This window comes from Hipposideros armiger, unplaced genomic scaffold (assembly GCF_001890085.2).
Source record: "Hipposideros armiger isolate ML-2016 unplaced genomic scaffold, ASM189008v1 scaffold_108, whole genome shotgun sequence".
Lineage (NCBI taxonomy): Eukaryota > Metazoa > Chordata > Mammalia > Chiroptera > Hipposideridae > Hipposideros > Hipposideros armiger.
This window is the reverse complement of record NW_017731458.1, coordinates 3,282,760-3,309,472: the sequence shown is the minus strand read 5'-3', so window position 1 is coordinate 3,309,472 and position 26,713 is coordinate 3,282,760. Positions and strand designations below refer to the sequence as shown.

The 26,713-nt window shown below is 50.8% G+C and overlaps 1 protein-coding gene across 3 annotated transcripts; it reads right to left on the bottom strand.

Moving 5' to 3' along the window:
• Nucleotides 1–1,708: 1,708 nt before the first annotated feature.
• SLC13A2 (solute carrier family 13 member 2) lies at nucleotides 1,709–26,713 on the bottom strand. 3 transcript variants are annotated; one of them, XM_019646954.1, is made up of 12 exons: nucleotides 26,588–26,713; nucleotides 15,191–15,319; nucleotides 14,260–14,396; nucleotides 13,959–14,158; nucleotides 13,257–13,437; nucleotides 13,037–13,156; nucleotides 11,040–11,261; nucleotides 10,736–10,824; nucleotides 10,329–10,450; nucleotides 9,024–9,185; nucleotides 8,262–8,399; nucleotides 1,709–2,931 (listed from the first exon to the last, which is right to left on the bottom strand). In XM_019646954.1, exons 1-12 carry the CDS (start codon nucleotides 26,687–26,689, stop codon nucleotides 2,728–2,730), a joined length of 1,806 nt encoding a protein of 601 aa, XP_019502499.1. In that variant the 5' UTR covers nucleotides 26,690–26,713; the 3' UTR covers nucleotides 1,709–2,727. The 3 variants fall into 3 exon arrangements, with proteins under 3 accessions (XP_019502499.1, XP_019502501.1, XP_019502500.1); XM_019646956.1 differs by lacking the exon at nucleotides 26,588–26,713 and adding an exon at nucleotides 20,391–20,414; XM_019646955.1 differs by lacking the exon at nucleotides 1,709–2,931 and adding an exon at nucleotides 7,029–7,770.

Here is a 26,713-nt window from a genome sequence, read left to right as displayed (position 1 = left end):
TTTCAATCTAGTTGTGGAGGGTGCAGCTCAGTGGCCCATGTGGGAATCGAACCAGCAACCTTGGTGTTATAAGCACTGCACTCTAACTAACTGAGCTAACCGGCCGCCCCCTCATCTGTTAATAAGGGGATAATGTTATTCACCCATAGAGTTGTTATGAGGATTAAATAAGATTGTGTTTAATGTTCCTAGCACAATCCCTGGTGTGTGTGTGTGTGTGTGTGTGTGTGTGTGTGTGTGTGTGTGTTTTTCCAATAAATGCATGCTTTCTTTCTCTTCACCAAGTTCAGTGGTGCTGGGTAGGAAATGAGGGTGTGCTAGATTGCCCACTTGGGTATAGAAACTGTGTTCTGGGGGCTAGAACAGAGGCCCTGACTCAATCCACCTTTCTCTGGAACTCACATTAGCAATCAAAGCCCTGCTCCCTTACTTTAATAACTGATGGAATTTCATGGTGAAAGGGCAGCTGTCAGGACCTACTAGTGTGTCTGCTGTTTGGTCCTATCTGATGTATACAGGGCTAATTGTTAGCTCTAGAATCACAGGTAATTCTGTGTGGATACTCTGGGTACAGAGAACCATAAAAGTTGTAAATTGCTGGCTGCTATCATTGCTATCAATCAACATTATTCTGAAGGCCCTAACTAGAGCAATAAGATAAGAAAAAGAAATGAGGGATATAAATATGAGATGGAAAAGAGGCAAAATCTTTGAGAATGACCAATGATGTGATTGTTTACATAGGAAATCTAAGAGAATCAACTGAAAAACTATTAGAACTAATGAGAGAAATTAGTAGGTAGCAGAATATGTGTTAAACATAGATAAATCAAAACCATTTCTATACAACTAAAACAACCAATTGGAAAATATAAAGAGACAAAAGAGCCATTCACAACAGCAACATTACAAAACACCCAGGAATAAACTTAATAAGAAATACATAAAATATACATGAGGAAAACAGTAGAGCTTTACTGACAGACATAAAATAAGACCTGAATAACTATAAAGGTATATCATGTTCCTGAACTAGAAAGCTCAATATAATATTGTAAAGATGTCAGTTCTGCCCTAAATAATCTATAAATTGAATGTAATTCAAATCAAAAGCCTAATTCCCCCACCGCTCCCCGAACTTGACAAGTTAATTAATTCTAAAGTTTGGGAAGCGTAAATACTTGAGAATAGCTTAGATCTTTTTGGAAAAGAAGACTAATGGGGGAATTCACCTTGCCAGATTTCAAAATGTTCAATAAGACTTCTTCAATTAAAACAGCGTGATTTGGTGCAAATTAACAAATAAATTAATGGAATAATAGAATCCAGAATAAAACTGAGTATTTGTGAGGACTGGGTGTACGATAATAAGGTGTTTTAAAATAGCAGGAAAGTAAAAAATTGAATAAATGGACTTGGGATAATGGGCTTTTCATTTGAAAGAAATAAAGTTAAGTCTTATTTCACACTATACATTTTTTAAAAATCTAGATAGATTAAAAACCTAATATAAAATGAAAATCATACAAATCAAAAGAAAAAATAGAAGAAGCATTTTTATAATTACGGAGTGGAAAAGGCATTTTAAAAGCATGACATGAAACCTAGAAGCCACAAAGGAATGTGTAACTTGACTAAGTAAAAAGCAAATATTTCATTAAAGCAAAATATACCATAATAAAGTGAAAAGACAAAAAACAGCCTGGAAGAAAGTGTTGCAACATATATAACAAAGGGTTGATATCTATAATATATAAAGAGCTCCTCTAAATAAGTAGGAGGAAAGACAATCTCACAGAATAATGGGCAAAGGACTCAAATAAGCAATTCACAGATGACATGCAAATGGCCAAAAAACAAATGAGAAGATTTTTCAACTTCATTAAACATCAAGGAGTTGCAAATTAATTCAGCAGCCAAGGGTCCCAGGAAGGCTGTGATGGGATGACCGGAGAGACTGTGGTTTTTCAACCTTCACCCCAGTGAGACTCTGCTTCAGATGGGTGAGATGAACATGTTTCTCTCCTGAGACCGGATCCACCTCTGCCCCGGGAATGGGTGTGGGCTCTGGCTCCATCTTTCCTTTGGGAAGCACTATTTCCTCATTGCATGCCGTCTGGGAGTTGAAGCAGGAGCCTCAGGAATTCCAGAGAACCGTGGACTGAAAGGGGGTTTGTGAGGTCCTTCTCCTCATCTTCTGCCCCCAGACAGAACCATCCTCTCCTTCTCTCATCACACCAGCCCCTCAGAGTTTTCTCCTATGCCCAGAAAGTCTGTCCTCGTGTCTAGCTTCAACTCTGCTGCTGTAGTGTTGTGCTCTGCTCCGCTGGAAAGGACTTCTTTCTGGAGGTTTGGTTCCCACACACTCCAGCACCCTAATTTTAAGGCCTGAAGTTGTAGCTGAGCTGGGCCATGGCCTGGATGGGTTGCCACTGGAGCTAGTTAAACAGACTGGGACCAGAGGAATCTCTTGTCTTTCTGGAGACTGGAGGTCAGAACCGGTTCATTGTCTGCTGCAGAGCTCTGCCCTGGGCTGGGCTGCTTTGAGCCAGTAGCAGCCCTGACTAGGGGTGAAAATTCCTGGGGCCAATGTCTGCCATGCTCCAGTCTGAGGCAAGACTCTGGTGACTCCAGAGAGAAGGAAGAGCCTGTTCCCACCCTTGGGAGCCCCAGTGTGCTGGTGGAGGGCCCCCCCTCCTTGTACCCCACATTAGGACTGGCCATCTTCTATCCACTTCTGCTCAATGTGAGCCAGACTTCTCTTCCCAAAGTGAGTTCCCAAGACAAGCCTGCCACTTCCCGGGCCTTCCAAGTCTTACTCCATTGGCATGGAAGACACTTAAGGACGTCTCCAGAGGAACTGGGCCCAAGCACAGCTGCCATGAGTCCCTGAGGTCTGAGGATCTCATGTCTAAGAAGAGTTGGAGAAGTCTGGAGGGTTAATCAGGATGGGTTTCTTAGGGGGGAAAACAGGCAGCTCCTTGGCTGTGGATGACAGAGGAGTGCTGGCTAGAGCTGTGGAGGGTGTGTGGCCAGGGTGCTGGGTTGGGAGGTCTGAGCCTGTTGTGGTTGGCTGGCCCTCTGGGAAATCCAGGGAGTTTCCAAGCCAAGAGCTTGGGGGGGAGGGGGGTCCAGTGGGGAGGGATATAGCTAGTGTCCTGCTAGGTGGGGAGGGCAGGCTTCTCCTGTCTTGTCTTAATCCCTCCTGCTACAGGAAGGCAAAGTCGTGGAGGTGGGAAGGTGCAATGCTGATGTGTATGTGTGTTCACTGTGTGTATGTGTGCATGTGCACTGTGCATGAGTATGAGTAACTATGTATTTACATTTCTGCTCTCATGTTCACGCGTGCCACCGTGGGTGTACATTTAAGTCTGTGGAGCTATAATGTGATACTGGGCGTGTCCATGTCAGAATCTGTGTCTCAGTGTGTGTGAGCATTTGTGTGCTGGTGAGAACACTCAGGTCTCACACTGTGTACATGGCACGTTTACGTGGGTGTCTGAGCAACTGTGTGCATACAAGTCTGTGACTGTGTGTGCGCGCGCGCGCGCGCGTGTGTGTGTGTGTGTGTGTGAAGGCCTCTGGGTGTTTGAAGGGCTGTGAGTACCTGTGAGTAATTTTGCACATGTGTGTGTGTCTGTGTGTGTGTATACAGGTATCCACGTCTGTGCTTGTGTCTGCTAGTTGCTCTATTTGTACCCAAGAATCTGTAGCTCTGTATATATGTGTTCGTGGGTCTCCCATGCTTGACAGCATCTCTTCCTTTTTTTTTTTTATTAAATTATTTTTTATTATGAAATACACATTTTTTAGAATTAGTTTCAGCTGTACAACACAGTGCAATAGTTATACTTTTTACCCCTCGAGAGCATCTCTTCTGAATCCCTGTCACAATCTTTCCAATCAGGCTGTTCTAGCCCCTTCCCCCCTGACCTCATGTGCCCTCGTCTTCCCCTTCCCCTCCCTGAAGTTGAGGGCTTACCCTTTTGAAGGCCCTCAGACTCGCTGCCCCTAGTAAAACCTCATGGCTCTGCCAAGTATGACTAATGGGGCCCAGGCTGGGGTGGAGGCTGCAGGGGGCACCCTCTTCAGGCTGGTCCCCACCAGAACCTCACCCATCCCAGTCCTACCCGACCCCTCACCCTGCACCCCATGGCTGCTCTCCCTCCTGCACAGCTCACTCGTACCTCTTCAGGAAGCAGCCTCTCCTCTGAGACTTTGGGGAGACAAGGAAGTCATGTCCTGAGGCCCTAAGGAGCCTATTCTGGGGTTGAAGACCCTAACCCTAGAACTGCTCTTGACCTAAGGCCCAAGTCAAGGTGAACCCAAGGAATGGGATCAATAGCCTTGCTCCCACCTTTTCCATCTCCCTAACAAATCCTCCTTTTCCACCCTGCAAGGTTTCTCCTTGAAACATTTGGCTTCAGAGCTCATCCCTGAGCCCTCTGGCTGCCACAGTTGCCTCTGGGTCTGGTGCTGGCCAGCAGGAGGACGGTAAGGTAAACAGTGACACTCCCAGGGCCCTGGGTCGGGGTAGGGGAAAAACAAATGGATTTGGCTCAGAAATCTGGGCCTGTGCTGAGCCGAAGGTGACCCTGGCCCAGAGGGGCCAAGATGTTGTCTCAAGGTCACACAGCAATCTAGAAAGGGGCTTTGAGGGGATGTCCAACTTTCCTCCAGGATCAAGAAGCCCCCTGTGGATCTGATTCATTCATTCATATAGTAGTTACTGTGCCAGGCCCTGTGCTAGGAACTGAGGACACAGCTGCATCAGGCAGACTGTCCTCAAGTTGTTTCCAGCCTCATTGATCTCCTCCAGCAATGGCAAGCTCTACCATAGCCATTCTTGAGTACCGGCACTGCACAAATTCAGCTGGTAGGAGACACCCAAAGCCCCTTGCTATCTTCCTAGAAGCCATGGTGAAGAGGTGCGGGTGCCCAGGCAGGGAGGGCATAGGCCCTAGTCCCAGCAGTGCCCTATCCACCTGCCATAGCCCAGAGTGTGTGTGCAAGAGGGGCAGAGCTGCTAGGCTGCCTGCAAAAACCTGACCTGGGCTGACAGGCCTTCCTTCAAAGGCTGGCCTGGTCTCTGCTGCTTTATTGCCCAGCTAATGACGGTGATTAGGCTGACAGGTGCCGCCTGCCTCCTGTCCGCCCTCCGCCTGCTGGGGAGGATGGTTTCCTAGTACCCAGGGGGGAGGCTTGCCCCCCAAGCTCTGCCAGAGCACCCCCCATGGATGACCCCTCAACTCTCAGGCCAGCTTTCATCTACCTCCTCCCCCAAGAAGGCAGGGCCAGCCCAGTCTTCATCCCCTGGGACTGCTGTGTACACTTAGGCGACATCTGACTCTTTCTGAGCAGAAATGAGTGGGGAAACGGGGGAGGTATGAAGGGGAGCTGAGAACAGTGGACAGGGCATGTGCCCCCTGAGAAGCACACCCACATCTTCCCCAGCCTGAGTTGGACTGTGGGTACCCAACCAGGGTGCAGAAGAAAGTGGTAGCGGAGGGTCGGTCCTCCTTACAGATAGGGCTGGGGCTGCTCCTTAGAAACCCATTGCAGTGTGGGTAAACCACCGGAGGAGTCCCACCATTCTAGGGCTGGCCACTCCCAATGGGGGTGGGGGCTGTTGCCTGGGGCCTTGTGGGGTCCTACTATGGGTCTGGGTGGGAGCTGTGATTTATGACTGTGCTTCATAAATGAGGAATGCCAGCCTGGGGGGTTGGAGTCACTCTGCCTGACACTTTTCACTCTGCTGGATGTCTGGCATGTCCTGTCAGGATCCCCTGTCCCCTGGGGACAGCCATGTTCTCCCCCATGCAGCAGCCCCCTCCCATCTGAGCCTCCTATCCACCCTCAAACCCCAAGCTCTAGGAGTACTGAGTGAAAGCCCAGCCCAGGGGGAATCCAGAATGAAATCCTTTCGGATTTTCTCTCTTCACAACTCAGCCCTCTTTTTTATTGGGCATGAGAGTAATAGTAAATCTTTCTTTTTTTCTTCTACTGCACAAGAGGGAACTAGATGAGACACTTGGAAACGTCCATCTAGATCAGCGGTTCTCAACCTTCCTAACGCCGTGCGACCCCTTAATACAGTTCCTCATGTTGTGGTGACCCTCAACCATAAAATTATTTTCGTTGCTACTCTATAACTGTAATTTTGCCACTGTTATGAATCGTAATGTAAATATCTTTTTGTTTTCCAATGGTCTTAGGCGACCCTTGTGAAAGGGTCGTTCGACCCCCAAAAGGGTCGTGACCCACAGGTTGAGAACCGCTGATCTAGATGAACCCAAGGCTTACATGCCATTGTCCCCAGTGAGACTTAGGATTGATAGATGAACTTCCAACCAGGAAGGGATATTGAGCTCCCAGAATGGATGATGAATGTGATATCACCTTTCCACATCCTCACCCCACCTTGCCAGATACATGAAAACTCTGGAGTTCATGAAGCCAGGGAGGCAGAGGAGGGGTGGAGGTGAGGTGGGAGGCAGAATGATCCAGAGGACTGTCTGGTCCTGGACTCTGAAGACCATGCCAGCTTTGAACCTGTTCTTGTGAGTCTTACCTGCAGCCTTCTTGCTGCAGGCTGCCATTTTGGGTAAGGGTCCATCTTTCTGGGCACTTAGCATGGGTCAGCCTGTCTCCCCTGGTCTGGTGGGACTGGTTTTTCCAGCTGGAGGAAGGGTCGGTGAGGAATTGGCAGGGGCAGAGGGTTTTATGTAAATGCCCAGGGAGTGCTCTGGGAACAGAGAGGCCGGTTTTCCCAAAGACACGCAGGGACTGGCAGCTCCCAATTAGCCAGGTTGGGTGATGTCAGTGCTGCTTTCCTGGGTGGCTGCGCCCACTCCGACTGATCTTGGCAGGGGTTCCTGGCCATTACCTTCTACCTTGGGTGGGAGGGGTACCCAGGAGGCTGCCATAGAGGACAGAAGCCAGGTCCCTTTCCACCATACTCCCAAACATGGGGCCTGAACCATGTGGTGGACCAGCCCTGTAAAGTGCTGTAAAAAAACATTCCAGACTCTACTGAAGATTTTAATGTGGCTAGTATTTAAACCCTCCTTACAAACCCGAGAGACTGGGGAGAGCTCAGTAGGCTGGGCCAGTCCCAGAGGCTGTTGCCATGGCAACTGCTGGTAGGCCCTGCTCCCCAGGTCACCCGAACCCTGAGTTTCAATAAATAGAGTGCAAAGGGGTCTGGTCACCCACCAAGCTGGGGATACCAAGACCTGGGGTGCCAGAGAGGGCATGTTCTATTGTCTGTGAACTCACACACACATATGCACTGTTAAGCACACACACCTAGGATCGTGTGCATGCACACAAACCCCCCTCAGGCATCCTCACATGACACAGCATTCTCACATACACACATACATACATACATACATACATACATATATATATATATACATTTTCTTCAGACACACAGGACTGAGCACACACACACACACCTTTCTTACAGAAACACGGGACCTTATATACACATGTGCCTTTCTCTTGATGTTTGGCGTGGAGCCTGAGTGTCCCCTCCTGACTCAGAGGAGTAGGAACAGGTTGGGTCTTCCTGGTCTTGGCCAAATGAACCCTGGTCTAAGGGCTAGGCGTGGTGATGTTTGCCTGGCCGACCACGCAGAGGCTTGTGGCGTTGGATTGGGCCCAAGAGGGGAAGGTGTGAAGGTCGAAGATGGGGTAGCCCCAGGTGTTGATGGCCAGCATGATGACCAGCACGCCGGTGATATTGAGCAGGAATCCCGTCCGGGCCTGGTGTGCGGAGAGCCAGTGTGAGTGAGCAGGCGCCGAACAGGGCCAGCACCCCTTCCCTCAGTGTTCACAGGCGCTCAGAAGCTCCCTCACTGGCGGAATTCTCCCTCGGGAAGTAGTCCTCCCTTGGGTCTAACCTGCCGCACTAGACAATGCCCTGGCCTCTTGCTTTTCTCCCGGTGCTAACGGGAAACGGAAGCTCCTCACGAGCTCCCTGGGCCTTCCTCTCTCTGAGTCCATGTCCCTGGGTGTGGCTGCCTGGCCCCTTGGACCCTTCCCTAAATTCCTCACCCCCCTTCCTCACATGGCCCAGGCCTGCCAGGGCCTAAAGATGCTCCAGCTGGGGGTCATACCCCAATCTCTCTGTTGCCCCCCACCCCAAACAGGGTCCACTCTCAATGCTGAGAATCTAAGTTGGCTTTAAGCTGCTTTGTGGCCAACCAAGATGGAAAGACAGGAGTGATGAGGCATTCAGGACCCTTGCCACTCACCATATCAGTCACTTTGAGGCCTCCAAAAGAGAAGATGATGGCATTGGGCGGGGTGGCCACAGGCAGCATGAAGGCCAGGGAGGCAGACAGAGTGCAAGGGAGCATGACATAAAGAGGGTGGAGGCAGATGGCCTTGGCCTGAAAGGGGAAACAGAGAGGCAGAGCTGATGGCAGTCCCCATCCCAGAGGGGAAAGTTTGGCCCCAATTCTCCTGCTTCCCCTCTTTGAGGGATAATCCCTCCACCCTTAAAACACACACACTGGCCATGAACCCAACACTTCTGCCAGAAGGCACTGGGTGACCTGGGACAGGCCCCTTGACCTCTCTGGAGGGAATGAATGTGCGGGGTGTGGTGAGGGGAGGGGCCCATAAAACGGATCTCAAAGGGGCTCAGGGTGTCATCAAAGACTGCGGGAACGCGCCTGGGGAGGAAGGGGCTGGGGACACTCCAGGGAGCAATTTTACCCCATCACCTCAGGAATGACCAGAACAGGGGCTGGGCTTGGGAGGTGAGTGAGGCCACCAGTGAGCTCCAGCAGGAATACTGAAGGGGTGACATCACCAGGATGGGGTGAGTCAGGGTCCAGAAGGCCTTGGGGCCCAAGGTAGCTAGAAAGCCCATGAAAGGGTAGAAGCTCAGAGGTCTTCTCCCAGAAATGAGAGAAGGTGCAGACAGGTCACTCTGACCCACAGGCGGGGCCCCTGGGTGGGGGTGGGCAGGAGGGCTGTCTGAAGGAGGTATACCTGCAGAGCCAGCTTACCATGGAGGCTAGGATAGGTAGGAAGAGTGTGGTGGTGGCCACATTGCTGGTGCACTCAGTGAACGTGGCAACCAGGAGGCAGAGGACGAAGACAATGGCGGGAGCCGACATGCTCTGCAGTGGGGTCAGCTTTCCCCCCAGCCAATCCGACAGGCCTGACACCTGTGGGCAGAGGAGGGTGGTGTGTGAGAGGCGGGGCTGCCTGGGGTCCCAGAGTCCACTGCCGAGGCTCTGGAAGGGTCCTGTTCGTGTCCACACCTCTAGAGTCTTCAAAGTCAAGGGTAGTTTGGGAGGGAAGATCAGGCCCAGCTAGAATAAAGGGGCCCCTTCCCCTGCTCTTGAAGAATAGTTGGGTGTGGGGAGAAGGGTCAGATGAGAAGCTAGAAGAGGGGGCCAAAGGACATCCTTGGGAAACCTGGGGCTTGGTGGGAGTAAAGACTTTGACTCCATTTACTGTTCTCCCGACCTCTTTCAGGAGGTCTCTGGCCAACCTCAGCCCTCTCCCTGTCCCCTCCAGCCCAGCAGGTCACACAGAAGTCCCAGAGGAGGAAAAGCGGGGAAGGGCCCTGGTAGAAATTGGGAAGAGGCTGACAGGAAGGTGGGGACAGTCCACAGGGTCAGAAGAACTTTGAGTTCTGGCCCTGCCCACTTCTGTAATGCTAGACAGAAGCTGGGATTTTATTTTACAATGTTGCCCACCCAGGACCCAGCACAGCGCTTGGCATAAGTGATGAATGCTTGACAGATGAATTAACCTCAGACCCAGGAGTCCCCAGCACCAATCCGTGATCCAGAGAAGCTGCCTCCCGTCTGTACAGTGAATGAGCTTAGCTGGAACGCTGAGGACCAAGGGTCCAGGTTCAGGGATTTCCCTCTTGGGTAGAGGCTTTGGGGATGATGCCTTGGTCCCCAGAGCCTGGCTGGGTGTGATCACAGCACCACCTGGTGGCTGCAGCATGCTGACTGGGTCAACCCGATGCCAGCTACTCTCAGGTGCTAAAGACATTGTGTTCTCCTTCTGAAAGGGGTGAGGCTGGGTGGGTGGTCACTGAGAACAGTCCCTGCCCACCAGAGAAGTCTGCCTTCCCTTTGGCTTCGAGACCCCAACCGGGAAAAGACCTTTAAGACTTGTGTTTCTCTCCGCTCCCTCAGATGACGCTCTAACCTCTCTTCAGCTGCTGCAAAGGCTCTGCCACCAGAGGGCTCCTAAGTGGGGGTCTCCCCTGTGGGACAGAAGCAAGGCCCCTCTTTCCCTGCCACAGGGTTTCCCTCAAATAGGCTGAGGAAGGGGCGGGGGTCTCTCACCTCACTGCCCTCGGCTAGGGCAAAGCCACCACCCAGCAGGAACACAATATTCCAGGGCATTTTCTCATTCACTGTCTTCCAGTTGAGGAGGGCAGGAGGGGCCTTCAGCCTCGTTGGTTTTTCTATTCCCCAGGCAGAGAAAGACATGTCACCAAGAGCTAACAGGCCTTCCCCCGCTTCCACTTGGGGCCTCCTGTATAGGCTCCTATCAGAGCTTAATGCGTGCAGGAGGGGAACCCCCAGTCCTGCAACATCCCAACTTTGTCCCTGAGTCCCTGTGTCCTTGGCAAGTCACCCTAACCCCTCAGGGCTTTTTCTACTATTGCCAAGTGTGGTCAAAGGTACATTTCGTGCTGTAAGGGAAGGGCTGCTTGGAGGCCCTTCCCTGCTCCCGTCCATGTGCTTACCTGGATCCTGAGTCAGCCCTGGGATCTTGGAAGGCACGATGAACATAATTAAGCTGATGAAGATAGCCACTGTCCCATCGGACACCGCGCTGCGGGTGGGGCAGGGAAGGCAGGCTTAGTGGCTCAGGGCTGCTCAAGGACGCAAGGTAGAGGAGGTGGTGGAGAGGGGCCCACAGACGTGCCAAGCTCTTCCGGCAAGTGATCCCTCCCCGTCCCCCAGCACACTGGGGGCCCTACTTCCTTCCCTCCCCTTTAGCCAGGTGAGTCCCCAAAGTATTCCTCCCCACCCCCCTGGAATGCTCACCTTTCCCCCTGCTCATTACGGGGAAAACCCACATCGGCCCAGCCAGGGAAAAAACCTGGCTCCCGGGTGAACCAGAGCACCACCAGGAGGATAAAGAAGAAGGTGACACCGATTTCTGCAAAGCTCATAGGACCCAGCAGCTTGTGTTCTCTTTGGATGACTTGTAAGGCTGCCTTCTTTTGCTCCTGTGCCTGTCCCTCAAGGCCAAAGTTCTTCCGGAAGCTGCAGGTAGAGGGGCAGAGGCAGCTCATGAGGGTCTCACACCAGGCAGGGAAGTAAGGAACTCTGAGTGCCTGTGATGTAAGGGCTCAAGCCCGCAGAGGCCATCTCAGCGTTGCTACACTGAGGCCCTGGATCCACCCACGTTTCTGAAAGCAGAGCATAAGACTCAGTGTGGTGGCGCTGGTGGGGTGTCATGAGGCAGAAGAAGGTTGGGGCTGGGAGGCCAGGGTTCCCCGTGCTTGGCCCTGCTTTGTCTGCCCCACTCACCTCTGTCCCTCCAAGGGTTCTCTTGAGCTGAGCCCTCCCTTGCTCAGAGTGAGGAAGACCTAGAGGCCTGGACCCCACGCCTCCTCCTGTCTCTGACTCACTTCTCTCCTCCTCCAACAGCCTCTCAGGAAATCCTGTGCTCCCTCTCTCCTACTAGTTTCTGGGCATCCTCTGCCAGCCTGAGACCCACTCATCATCCTCAGAGGCACAGAGGACTTTAGCCCACTTTCGTACGTTGCTTACTTAACTCATTTGACTTTTACTTTTCATTTGGGCAAATCTCAACTCCTCTGCTGGACGGTGAGTTCCTCAAGGTCAAAGACCATGCTTTACCTGTCTTTGAATTCCCCCATGATGCCTGGCACTGTGCTCGTCTCTTTGACTACCATCTTCCCTTGTACCAGCCACCAGCCTCAATCCATCCTCCTTACAACTTCCCAGGAGATTTTTCCAAAGTACCGCAACAATGCTTAAAACTTTTTCAATGGCTGCCCACTGCCTGGGCAGGAAGGGCAAATAACTCATACCACAGTACCACTCGTATCCTATACTCATAGCAGACCTAATCACTAATCAATCCCAGACTCTGTTCTTACTGAGCCCCAGCAAAGTCTTAAGTGATTTTCAACTCAGAACTCTAATGACTACCCGAAACTGAGGATTGTCAGTAAGGATAAAACCTATTTACTACTCGGCCACGAGGTCCAAACCCTTTATTTGACACCCCAAATCCTCCAAAACCTTTCCCCTGCCTACTTCTCTAGCTTCATCTCCTGATACTCTTGTTTGTTCTTTATATTTCAACCACACAGAACTAGAGTTCCCCCTAACACATTGTATTCTTTCTTGCCTCTGTGCCTTGGTACAAGGTGTTCTCGTTGCCTGAAATGCCTTCATCCCATTTTCTACTTGGCTGACTTCTAGTTCTACAAGATTCAGTTTGGGCATCATCTCCTCCAGGGGCCTCTGGAACCCCTACTTTCTTAGGCTGTGCTCCCACAGCACCCGGACTTCCGTGTGTCATGGTCTCCCCCCTGCCATCACCCCTCAGATGGTGAGCTCCAAAGACAGGGACTGTGCCTAATGCCTTCTAGTGTTCAGTGCCTAGCACAATGCCAGACATCCAGTAGGAGCACAACAAATGCTTTTGTAACTGACAATGCTCAGTGCGTTCTCCTTAAGCACTTACCAAAGGACTGTGGAGCAGTGTGGAGTGGAACCTGGACTGGGCATCAGAACTGGTTTTCAGTCCTAGCTCTGACAAGTCTAGTTGTGTACTACTCCTCAAGCCTCAGTTTGCTTATGTGATAAATGGGATAATAATATTCTCTGCTCAGTAATTTCCTCAAACAGGGGGCCCAAGTGCACCAAGGGGTCTTGGGAGGGGAAGCTGTCTCACTGGGATGGTGATTTTATCCTTTTCCACAATAGCTACTTAAGTACCCAACTGAAAGCTCTCAGGGGATACGGGCAGGGACCTGGGCTTCTCTCACCTATTCTGCACTTACTTGAACCCCAGGAAGAGGACCTGAAGCCAAAGCCAGGCAAGCAGCAGCAAGATGACTGTGGTGGGGAAGGCAAAGCTGAACCAGGAGGCGAAGTTCACCAGATTGGCATTTTGGGAGAGCCTGGAGGGGAATGTGGGCTGCTGCGTGACATTGCCTGGCAACCACCAGGCCCGTATCACCCCCAGTGAGAGTGCAGACGCTCTACCCCTCAGTCACTCACGCGTTGATCTGGGCTTGTAGTACCAGGTTGGGTGTGGTGCCAGTCAGGGTGGCGATGCCCCCGATGCTGGCTGAGTAGCATACGCACAGGCTCATGCCCTGGGAAAAGCGGCGCTCTTCCCGGCTCTTCTGTTTCCTTGCATGCAAAGGACCAGGAGGGACAGGATGGACCTGCCCATTATCTGGGAACAAGGGAGAGCTCAGGTAGGAAGTGGGCAGCTCTGGGGAGCCCGGTTTGAGCTCCACAGCTTCTGGGGTACAGGCAGGGCACCTTGTCAGTGAGCAGCCCAGATCTGGGGTACCAAGGGGGCAAAAGCTGCCTCCAGTCCTTCAAGGACCCAGCATTCTTGGGAGTCTCAGGTTGGATTGACCTTCAGACACCATCTGGCCCAACCTGTCTCTTAAGAGAGGGAAACTGAAGCACAGAGCTGGGCAGAGGATTATCCAAACCACACAGGAAGAACGGAGCCTGGCCTACCCGGACTCCAGCTCTCTGCTTGCCAGAGTGACCCTGCATCTTGATTTGCCCAGGGTGGAGAGGTTCCCAGCACATGGGACTCTTCGTTTTAAAACCAGGAAAACCAAGACAAGTTGGTCACAGCACTTCTTGCCTTCCTAATTCTCTCCCCTGAGACTGGCTGCCCCCTCAGACCCTCCCCAAGAGCCAAGGGGTTGGGGCAGAGTCCAGCCTCATCTTTCTCACCAAGTTTGGTCTTCTGGGGACTTGGTTCTTGGAGTTCAAAGGTGGGGTTGTTGTTTCCCTCCTCAATGTCCTTGCCCTTGGGTGCCTGCTGCAGCTGGTTAAGGACAGCATGTGCAATGGGTGCCATCATGGCCGTGGTGGCCGTGTTGCTGATCCACATGGACAGGAAGGCCGTGACCAACATGAAGCCCAGCATCAGCCTAGGGATGGACAGACAGACACACTGGCATTCCAGCATTCCTTCAAGGACTGGATGCCCAGAATACCACCGGCCCCGGTTTCTCTGGTCCTGGGAACTCACAGAGCAGGCCGCACCCCGATGATAAGGAGCACGCGGAGGGCAATGCGTTTGTGCAGATTCCAATGCTCAACGGCAATGGCCACCAGCAGCCCCCCAATGAACAGGATGTTGGTGTCCTTAAAGTACTGGAGGCAGACCTGGTGGGCAAGGACAATGGAGAGTGGGAAGACCCTGGGGTCTCCTACTGTGCCCCTGGGCTTACCTGGTGCAGTCACTGACATTCACACAAACAGAGGTTGGTCCCTGGGCTCTTGGAACCAAATGGAAATGGTCTTTGGATTACTCGCTATTTAATATTAACCAGGTTCCTCTCTTCCAGCCAAACTCATTCTTTCTCCCCTCAGGAAAGTTTGGGAGATAAACTAGCTCAATTTCACTCATGTCGATAGCCAGAGGCTGGGAGATAGATAATTTAGTGCTGTGTTTAGAGACTAACAGTGGTTATCAGAGTATGGTTCTGGGGCCAGCAGCATCATCAACCTGGAACTTGCAAGAAATGAAATGCTTAAGCCCTGCCCCAGATCTACTGAGTCAGAAACTCTGGGGTGGGCCCAACAATCCTTGTTTTATCCAGCCCTTCAGTTTAAGGACACGCAAGTTTAAGAGCCACTGAACTAGAAGAATACAAGCTCTTTAGTTGACTTTCAAGGTCCCTTTTCCTGTCACCAACTTTCCACTTCCCTGGCCTAAGCCTAATCATTCCCACCTTGAATTAACTCTGGACACCAGCCATACACTCAGCACCTCTACAATGTCCTCCCTCCTTGTCTTCTAGCTGACTCCTCCCTCAGTGACCTCTGACTTGCCAAGCAGAGGCAGGGACCCTCTTCTGTGTGCTCTGCCTACGATGAGGCTTCCTGGGTCACTAGCATCCTGGGGCAAATCCCACCATCCCTGGGAGCCCTTCCTCATGTGGACGGGGGAGGCTTACCTCAGAGGCATCCATTATGTTCATCATGGGGAACAGGACGAGGGGTAAGAGGGCGGTGACAGCCAAGGGCAGAGCCTCAGTGCACCAGAAGAGTGCCATGAGGATGATGGCATAGCCACAGTAGGCTTCCTGTGGGTGGGAGGCAAGCAGCAGAGCTGTTAGAGGTGGCAGGTCTATATCCCAGAGCCATGTCACCTCCTGCCCCCAGAGAAAATAGGCCATTTGTAACAGAGTGGGGAGAGCCTGTGAAATCCAGTCATTGATTCCTGAACCCAAAGTTCCATTCTAAAATGGAAATAAAAAACAAAGCAAGGCACTCACGATCTTGTGTTTGACCTTGAGAAGCCCAGACATTACAATCCAGGCACACGAAAGGGGCTGGAGAATCTGGAGCTGGGTATCAGACCCTGCTCCACCCAAGGGTGCTGCAGGGGGCCCAGGTGAGGAGCCCTAGATGAGATGGGGGCTACCAGACTGGGACCTGGGCATTGTGGTCCCCTGCCTGGTCCCCTGGCCTCCTCTGGCTTTATGAGAGCCTGTAAGAATGTAATTATTCAGCAACTGGACTTGGAGCTGAGCTGCGCCCTCCACAACTAAGATTGAAAGACAACAACTTGACTTGGAGCTGATGGGTCCTAGAAAAAAGCACACTGTTCCCCAATAAAGTTTTTTTTTTTTAAATACATGAACAAGCCCTTCTTTAAAAAAAAAAAAGAACGTAATTATTATACGTGTACGATGATTTAACTAGTATTTGTTCCCTCTGCCAGGAGGCAAGCTCCTTGAAGACAGACAGTTTTGTGACATCTGGATTCATGAAGCTCAGGATCCTGCTGTTTTCAAAGTAAATCTTTTCTGAAGAAGTGAATCACTGGAAAGTTTGGGAAATGGAGCAGGATCTCCTTCCTAGTAATCCTGGCATGATGACTGCATTGCACAACTCCAGAAGGCGCCATTCACATTTTATAGGACATGTGAAAGGTATCCCCATCTCTGCTTTGTGCATGGAATTATGGGATAAATGCTGAGTCATAGTCTTGCGAGTCTGTGTACCAGAGCACCCTGCCTTTTGCTGCTGAGGCCCCCAAGTCTAGAGAGGCCTGACCTCAGGTCTGGAGTAGAAATGGAAGTCAGTTAACCCCTGACATCAGAGGCCCGCCCTCGCTGACAAAGTCTTTCTGCAGGGGTGGCAGGGAGGGTGGAGGAATCATTAGCCAGAAGGAAGCCTGGGGTAGGAGGGTGCCCGCATCCCACTCTCCTCAAGGGCACTTGCCCATTCTTTGTTTGCCAAAGGAAGGGGCAGCATGCGGGGACAGTGGGGCCAGGGAGCCTCTCCTCGCTTACCTGTCTCACCCTCCCTGCCTTCTTGTATTCTCCACATGCTACAAACTGGGCTCAACACTTAGTACCTTATGCCCTTAGAACCTTGAAGCTTGGGGTGGGTCCTTGGAAGTGGCCTGGGGGAAGGAGCTGCTGTTTATGGAGCAATTATTAGGAACAATTAACAGCCATTAAGGTGGGTGTGGTGGTCCCCGTTAGAGATGAGCTTGAGAGGGTAAGTGGCTTGCTCAAGGCCACAGGACTAGGGAGTGGCAGAGGCAGTTTGGAACTCAGGCAAGGTGTCTGGATTGCATAACTCCCAGAGCATGCTCCCCGTAGTCTGCACGTCATTGGCGCTCCTGGAGTGTTGCGGCCCACAGTCTGCACAGCCCCGCTGGAGAACCAAGTCGGTCTGATGCCAGGCTCACGTGCTTTCCAATAAACCTCAACCACCTCTCCTCACCACAACAGGAACTCATGGGCCCCAGGGGTGGGGCCACCTTGACCCTCGACCAGAGATCCACCCCCAGCTCCTCTCCTAGCAGGAGGCTGGCAGATTCTGCTGAGGCTGCTGTTTCCTCAACCACTTTCTCACCTTCGAAGATTGAATGGTCAGTTACTCATCCTCCCTTGGGGCTAAGGGCAGGCCAGCCCCTCAGCACCCAAGGAGGGGGCTGGGGTGGGCCATCACTGCTGATTCAAGAAGAAAGCTCTGGGGCCGGCCGAGTGGCTCGCTGGCTAAGAGCTGTCTTGGGACACCAGAGGGCCCGGGCCGGCCGAGTGGCTCGCTGGCTAAGAGCTGTCTTGGGACACCAGAGGGCCCCGGCTCAGATCCCACATATGAGGGCCAGTGACACTGCCCTCTACAGCTAAGATGCTGAACAACAGCTCAACCTGGAGCTGGGCTGCCGTGAGTCCTGTAGGCTGTGTAGGTGCAGCCCTGCTGCAGTGGGTTGCCATGGGCTACCATGTGTAGCCAGCAGCCAGGGAGAGCGACCAGCAGCTGTCCAGAAGCCGGCGACTGATCTGCCTCGCCTGGGAAGAGCGCAATGACGGTGCCAACTTGGGCCAGTGAAGCAACATTCTCCACAACTAGACTGAAGAACAAAACGACAGCAACTTGTCTGCTCCCCTTCCCCCAATTCCCCAATAAATAAAAAGGAAAAAATTTTTTAAAAAGAAGAAAGCTCTGCTAATTGGGAGAGCAAAAGGGCCCTATAAACACTATTGTGTGTCAGGCATTGGGCCCTCCCTGCTGTGCTTCAGGTGTTTTTTAATCACATTTAGTTCTGTGACGTAATCACTATTATTCCCATTTCACAGATAAGAAACAAATGTGCAAATACATGAAGTAAATGCCTCAAAGTCACACAAATAAATGGAGAGGCCAGCTTTTCAACCTTCTCTCCTGAGCTCGATCTCTTGCATTTGAGGGGTGTCCCTCAGCCTTAGGCTTGCTGTGACTAGTGGGGTGTCTGAATCCACATAGAACTATCTACCATGAGGCCTGCCACTTCCTTCACTTCTGAGACCCCGTTTCCACACTCCAGAGGGAGCTGTTAATAGTCGAACCTGCCCCTGCGAACTTGAGTGTGTTCAATCTATGGCTCCACTACCCCATTACAACTTCCTTGTGTTCCTCTCTTCGTTCATCTGTCTGTCTATCTGTCTCTGGATCAAAACCCAAAACTGGTTTCACAGTTCTATCCAGGAGCCTTCCCTGCCCTGGTGGCTCTGGCCCTGTGTCCCCAACCCACCTTCCTGGGGAGTCTGTCCAGCTGTAGCATAACTTGCTGACATGCTCTTCTTGGTTCATGGGGTGTGGAATTCCAAAAATCCATAAAGTTTGATGGGAAAACTATTTCGCCTTTTTGCTAACATCTAAGGTTATGAACATAGGCAACAAAACCGTACAACTATTAACGGTAGTGTTGGTGATTTTGGGATGGATATTTCATTGTGGCTACCAGCTATTACACACCCACAGTTATTACACTAACACTAGATCTTGTTTAATGTGTTAATGAAAGAGCACCTATATTTTTGAACTGCAATTTATTTTTTTCATATTTTTATAACTATATTTCAAAATAATTGGTTTCCTTCGTAATCCTATGCATTTTACCTTGTGCATTTCGAAGCAATATTCTGAGAAGGGCCCATAGCCTTTACTAGACAGCCAAAGGCAGTCATGGCTCAGAAATGGGTTAGAATCTCTACTTAAGAAAAAGCAATACGGAGCATTTCCAGCGGCACACACACTTATCTCCTTTATAAGGTTTCCTTACCAACAAATGGGAGTAAGAGAAGCACCACTTTGCTAGGTAATTATAAGGATGAGGGATATGAATGTGTAGCTATAAGCTGTAAGGACTGTAGATGGCAGTGAGCAGATGGCAGTGTTGGCATTGGACCAGAAATGTGCTCTTGAGTTGCTAGGGAACCAGGGTGAATGCAAGAGGTTCAAACGAAGAGAAAGGTGCCAGGGAATCCAGGGCAGACTCTGGACCCTGGGTGTAGGCAAGGTGTGGGAGCTGCGGGTATCACGGCCTTTACCCATGACGGGCACAGAGCAGCCTATGGCTGTTGGCAGCAGCAAATATGCCCACAGTCTCAGAGGTGTCTTTCTCCTGGTGATTGAAGGTTAACCCAGGGGTGGGGATGTGCTGGCACACAGGGGCCACTCCCGCTGCACCTCTGCCCCTGGCAAGTAGGGATGCTACTGGCCGAGAGCACACCCAGGTCTGGGGTGCAAGATGAGGCATTGGGTGGCAGCCTGCCAAGCACCACTGCAGAGGAGAGACCAGAGAGTGGGATCCCAGAGGAGAAGGGCCCCCTCCCAGGGCATCCCTCCTTTTGGGCTGAGAAAGGCTTCCGGGAAGTAGACACTGAGTGATGAATAAGAGTTCGATGAGTGGGGAAAAAGGTGTCGAGGTGAGGGAGTAAGCACAGAGGGAACAGAATCAGGCATAAAAGATCAAGATGCGTTCTTGGAGGGGTGCAATGCTTGCAAAGAGCCTTGTCTGCCCTGAGCGGGATCTAGGACTTTATCTAAAAGACAGGGCTGAAAAGGGGAGGCCCTTGAAAGATTTTAAGCAGAGAGTGACATGGTCAAGTTGGTGTTTCTATGAAAAGATTGCACTGATGCTACCATATGTGATTGAAAAAACGCGTGTGTGTATATGTGTGTGTGTGTGTGTGTGTGTGTATGTGTGTGTGTATGTCCATATGATCATCTTATTCAAGGATTCTTATCTTTCTTTTGTACCAGGATCCCCTTGGCATCCTGACAAAGGTTTCCAACTCCTTCTTAGAATAATATTTTTAAATGCATTAGATAAAATACATAGGATTACAAAGGGAACCAATTATATTGAATCCAGTTATTAAAATATTGGGTAAGATAGTGATATATGTGACTCTCAACTAATAACACCTTCACTGGCTAACAGCTACTGTAATTTAAAAGTCATGATGAACATAAACAATATTTCAAGTACCGGCAATAGCTCTAATGTAATGTGAAAATATTTGTGATTTCTACTTGTGGTAAAGTCAAAGGTATTGTTAATACTATTGAAATTTGTTGTCTACATTCATAACAGAAGGAAATTTTCTGTAGAGGTTATTGATAATAAAATGTAATTTTTTGTCCATCCAAGTCTACATGCCTGAATTCTCCCCACAGATCCCCAAGAGTGAGGAGTCCCTGCTCTAGAGGACACACATCATGCTGGCCGCTGAGACTGCCCTCAGGAGGGGCAGAGTCTGGGAAAGCCACCTCCCCACTTCATTCTTTTGTGTTTTGAATTTTGTATGATATTCATGTGTCCCCCAGTGAAACAAATAAATCGCATAAAGATGAAAATAAGGCGCTTACACCTGCCAAGGCATGGCAGATGGATCGGAAGAACAGAGGCTGCGAGGCTGGGAGGCCACAGGAGGCTGTGCTGGGTGTCCAGCGGGGAGATGACAGGCGCTCAGAGCACGTCATGGCAGTGGAGATGGAAAAAGAAAACAGACTCCAGCGATGTTAGAAGATGGAAGACAGATGGCTTGGGTGGTGGCTGTTGAGTTGGGCAGGAGGAACGGGAGGAGCAAAACTCCCAGGGGCCTGTCCTGGGTGTCTAGGTGCATGGCAGTGACCACAAGGAGAGAAGCCGGCTGAAGGGACTTGGGGAAGGTGGTACAGAGTAGGCTGGGGGTGTATGATATCTTTTCCAGCAATAATAGGCCTGTGCTAAATACCTTTGAGAGACTGAATACACAAAGGGGTCAGTGGCCAGTTCATATTTAAAAATTTGTCCTACAACCTCTACAGCAACCAGCCTGGGCAGCCAAACCACAACCTCTATAGCAGGTGGCTCCAAACAGTCAGGCATGGATTGGCTCAATGACCGCCAGCCTCCCTCGTTTTTTGGCCTCTGCTTCCCTACTCTCTAACCCCACTTCTAACTCAGGACCAACCAGTGAAAGCTAAATATGCTCCCCTAACCAATCACATAGGATGCTCTGCTTCTAGTTAGCGCCCTCCAGCTTCCCCACGCCCACAGCCTCCAATTAGGGAACACCTGAAGCCTTCCCTTTTCCCCTCTAAAGTGTCCCAAGCCCCTGCCTGCCTTTGAGACTGCCAAAAGCAGGCAATGGTGACTGACTCCCTTCCTATTTTTTTTGCCTGATCTCATTCGGGTTTATCCTGTTTATTTCTGCACTGTACTGTTTCTGAGTTTGCTGCATCATCTGCTCTAAGAGGCCAAAGGGAAACAATGGGTTTCAGAGAAACACAAAAGTAGGGGGAAGAGTCCTGACCTCACAGTTGAGGAAACTTCTCTCTCTACTCCAGGCATCCCCCTGGCCCTGGAAGCTGGCTCCTTCTTCTAATCCTAAACCCAAGTACCCCAGAGACTGGAGGATCTGTTTCCATAGCCCCAGTGCTGCTCAGGGTCACACTTAGAGACCACACCTCACAGCTCTGGTGCGGGTGGCCAGACACACCTTTCACAGGCGGAAGCACCGAGGCCCTGGTGAGGACAATAGCCCACTTGAACAGAAGAAGTCATCTATGGAAAAGTAGTCAGTCGTCTCCACAGTGCCTGAGGCTAGCTGTATTTTCCTGGGGCCAGGAATTCAGATGAGAAGCCAAGTGTGGAGGGAGTCACTCTTTACTGAGCCCTGGGAGCCAGATACTCTAAGCACTCGGGTTATCTCATTTCATCCCGACAGCAGCCCCTTAGGGGTGAGAGGCTTGATAAGGTCACGTGGCTGGCCATGCTACAGAGTGGATTTCGACCCACATCTGTCTGGCTCCCAAACCTGTTTTATTCCATGGACTCTGCCTTCTCTACCAAGAGCCAGGAAGTCTCAAAAGATAGAGGCGGGTCCCAGAACTGAAGTCCAAATTCCTTGTACAGTCTTCATGCCCACAGTAAATCATCTGAGTCCTGGGTGCATCTTTGGGGTTCAGGGACAACTTGCGGTAAGGATATTTTAGTTACACAGATTTTTAATTGCATGTGCATGCACGCTCATACTGTTCTCATGGTCTAGGAGTGCAGGTGATTCAGATTAAGAAATTCTACCTTTTGTTCTTACTGTAAATATAATAGGGATTTCAGCTAAGCTCTGTCCTGGCAGACATTGTGCCCCAAGGAGACTGTTTTTACAGATCATCCGCTTGGGTCCTGGGAGGCATTTGCAGTTTTGACTCTAACTTACTAGCTGTTTGACCTCTGTGCAAATATTTACCCTCATAGCCCCCAGCACAAAATCCTCATTCCTTCCCCTAGTCTTGTAGAGCTGACATAGGCTGACCTCCCCGTGTCTCTCTAAACTAAGCTTAAGCCACCTGCTCCTCACTTAGGCCCCCATGCCACACTGGCTGCATTTATCCCTCCACCTTGCCAAGCTCAGCCCTGGCTTTGGGCCTTTGCACTGTGTGGTTTGCCAGAGCTGAGTTTGACTGGCTCTTACTTGACATTCAGGTCCTAGGGTAAATATCACCACTCGGGTGTCACCCCTTCTCTGATCACCCCATCTAGAGCAGCCCCTCCCAAATCTCAATATGGTTTTCATAGCATGGACAGTATATGCTTTTTGTGTGTCTCTGCACCAACCCCACCCTCTGCACCTAAACAGTGCCTGTCACACAGTATGTGTTCCCTTAAGGAGTGAATGAATGAATGAATGGCTGTAAGGTTTCTGACACACTGATGGTGCATCCTCACTGTCTGGTTGCAGGGCTGGGGAAGCAGTGAGAAGGCCTCAGGCCCCACTGTCCCCCATCTGCTGGGACCACCAGAGGATGATGAACGTTTCAAAGATTCTGTAACTATTCCTCAAACCCACCCTGCTATTTCCAGCCTCTATACCTTTGCTCCTGCAATCCCTTCACCTGGCCTGCTCTCTACAGATGCCTCTGACTGTTAGAATCTCACTCAGCCTTTAAGGCCCAACTCAAATGCCACCTGCTTCAAATTTTCCCTTGACTCAGCTGGAAGAGTTTTCTCTCTCCTCTGAGCTTGTGCAGTCTTCTGGCTATACCTCTGTGTAAACACAGGTAGAGGTACACTGACAGCAACTTGAGGACAGAGCGCCTGTATTGCTTTTTGGTAACCCCCAGCACAGTGCAAGAGCTCCACAGACATCCCAGACTGAACAACAGTGGAAGGATTGGCTGACAGCTGGATGGACGTGAGGGTAGATGGCTCAAGATGTGACGCACATCTTGCATCCCTGGACAGCCTTAGGTAGAGACCCCAAGACCAGGTTTCAGTCCAGACTTAGCCTTTTTCTACTTGGGACTTTAGGCGAATGACTTTTCCACTCAGGGCCCGAATTTACTTGTCTGTAAAATGGAGGTAATAGTAGTACACTCACAGTAAGGTTATTGCGAGAAATAAATGGGTTAGTGCATTGAAGTGCTTGGCACAATGACTAGCACATAAAGAAATACTCAATAAATGTCAACTCTTGTTATATGGACACAGGTCTGAGCCTAGTCTAGGACTCCTTCCCACTTCTGGGGCCAGGGGCATGGAGGTAAGCTCAGGGACTCAACACAGAGAGCAGAGAATCAGCAGGAATTCAGGACAGGACACTCTTTGCCCACATTCATTCATTTGACAGGTATTTGTTGAGCACCTACTATGTGCTAGGCACTGAGGATTCTGCATGGAAAAAGACAAAGTGCCTGTCCTTATGGAGCTTACATTCTAGTATAGGGACTAAGAAAATAAATAGAAACTAAACAAATGCATAATTTCAGATAGTGAAAGCCCTCTACAAAGGGGATGGTCAGAGAAGGCTTTCCTGAGGAGGTGGGTTTAAACTGAAACCTAAGAAATGAGGAGGCATCTGGGAGAACATTCCAGGCAGGGAGATGAACACTTTGAGGAGCAGAGAGAAAGCTGGTGGGACTGGGGCAGAATGGACAGGAAGTAGGACAGGGGCATGGAGCCTGAGGGGTCTGCAGGGGCAGAGCCCCAGGGACTTGTAGCTGCCCTAGGGAGTTTAGATTTTAAGTTTGATGGGAAGCCTGTGTGGGGTTTTCAACAGGGTAGTAACATAATCTTACGTTTTGAAAAGACCAGGTGGATGGATAAAGAATGGCCTGGGGAGGGATAGGGACAGGTGAGAGGTGATGGTGGCCCGGATGAGCGTGGAGGCAGTGGAAAGTGATTGCACTCAAAATATTTTTGGGATATCGAGTCAACAGGACCTGCTGGTGCATGTGGAAATGACGGAAAGATAGGAATAAGGAATGCCTCCGAGATAGATGGTCGAACCACATATTGATGAACAAGATTGCAGGAAGAGCCAACTGGAAAAGATGGGCAATGAGGGTTTTGTTTTGGACACGCAAAAGCATATGCTGTGTAAAAGAAAATATTCAGGTGGAAGTATTGAGTGTTAGTTGCGTAGTACAGATTTAGAGGTTAGGGCTGGAGGTACAGATTGAGGAATCCTTAACATACAGATGCTTTTTGAAGCAGGAGGCAGAAAAAGATCACCTGGGGAAGAGTAAATGAATGGAGAAGGAGCCAGGAAAAGTGGCTGGGGTGGTGGGGTGGGGTGAGGGGGGAGAAACCAGGAGGTGTCACCAAAGCCAAAAGAAGATAGCATTGCAACGATAGGGTGACCAGCTGTGACAAATGCTGCTGAGGGTTGAGGAAGGTGAGCATGGACCAGGGGCTTGGTAACATGGAAGCTGATGGGGACTTGACGAAAGCCCTTTGGGTAGGTAGAGTCTTGGAGACTGGAGCTGTCTAAGGAGAGACATGTGCAGTGCAGACAGTCTTTGAGGCTTTTTGTGTGAGAGAGAGCAGAGAAAGAGGCATGTACGGAAGGGATATAGGATCAAAGGAGGGTTTGTTTGTTTTTTAAGACGGGAGATATTATAGCATGTTTGTATGCTGATGGGAGCGATCAGGCAGCGAGAGCGAACTTGATAGAGGGAAGACAGGGTAATTACAAGCACAAAGTCATTGAGAGGGGCTGGTATCCAGCACCCCAGTGGAGGGGCTGACCTCCGTAGATGGGACTGGGGAGAATTCATCTGAGGACAGGGAAGGCAGTGTCTGTGGGCAGAGGCAGGCAGCAGGGCTGGGTGCAGCACAGGGAAGACAGAGGTTCCTGACATGTTGCAGTCCCACCAGGAGGCCTGGCTTCTTGTATAGATCCAGGATTTTCTGTGTGACCTTGGCCAAGTTACTGAATCTTTCTGAGCTGTGCTTTTCTTGGGGGGTGGGGGGCGGTAAAATGAGAATCACAGTCCCTGTCTGTCTGTCCTCCCTCCCAGGGTTAACACACTTGGCCCAGCTTGTCTGAAAACCCGTCAGTTGGGATCCCAGTACAGAGATGCCACTGGCTTTGGCTTGAGACGAGGGTCATCTCAAAGGTCAGCCAGGCCTTGTCACTTAGCAGGTGTCAGGGACCCAGGGGCTGTGCCACTATATCCCCAGTCCCTCACCCCTTTGGGACACCGTGAACAAAAAGATTGCCTCAATTTCCCTATCTGTGACAAGAAGAAGAAAACGGCTCAATGGGCATGTCTGGGCCTGTGGGGTAGTGCCAGGGCCACGATTCTGTCTCAGCCTTCAGGAGGCAGTGGGGTGGAAAGAAGAAAACACAGGCTTTGGAACTAAACCACACACCCAGCTCTGCACTTTCTAAATATGTGACCTGCCAGAGCGAGATTTACTGTGAAACTTGGACTTCCAGGCTCTCCTCCTGGACCGACACTACCCCAAGCCCTGTGCTACTTTTGGGTTCATAATTTTGTGTTCTTTTACTTACAAGCGGGCCCCCAAAGTGTATAATATCTGAGCTCCACAAAACAAGATCTGCCCCAGGATTTGGGGTAAGTGACTTCACCTCACTTTCCCGATCTGTAAAATGGGACTGTCCGACCTGACTCATAAGATGGGGGAAAGAGTTCCTGGGTACACAGTACAGGGTGTGTGGTGGGGGCTCCAATAATGGGAATCGAAGTTATGACTCCTGCTGCCAGGGTTGGGGGAGGGGCAGGAAGCAGTGGCACCTCCCCATCCACCCAGAGTGTCTGTGGTGCCCACTGGCAGGGTCCCTTGTCCAGGTCCCACCCCTTCTCAGCAGACTTAGCCCTTGGGATCACAGTGAGAGACTTCTTTTTCTGTCTATACCTTTAAAGACACCAACTGCCTGAGGCCACCTTTATCCTATTCACCTTCCATCCCTCTCCAGCAGGTAACCCCGCTCATTTCCCGCTGAGCCCAGTCTGTGGCAGGTGGGCACATAGTAGGCAGATAGCCCCCCTCTGCTTCCACCTGCACCTCTTTTAGGGAACTGGCTTCCTGACTCCCAAGGCAGTAGATTTCAAGTGCACCTAAGCAGTTCTCACTGGGATCCTGCTACTGGGTGCCAAGCAGAAGCCTCCTTTGACCTCTTACCCTTCAGGAGAACCAGGAGATTATAGCCTCACTTCCAGGCTAGGAGGCAAGAGTAGATCATGCTGGTCCTAAGGATCCCCCAACCCTGGCCCAAACAGCCCATCCCCTGCCCCCTGGGAGCTTCTCTGTACCCAGAACCCCAAGTCCTTACCTTGGTGGCGATGATAATGGGCAGAGGCAGCAGGAAAATGGGCAGTAACCACACGATCAGGTAGGAACGATAGGCCCACAGGGCCCGCCACCAGGTGGCCATGGTGTGTCTCAGGGATCCAGGGAA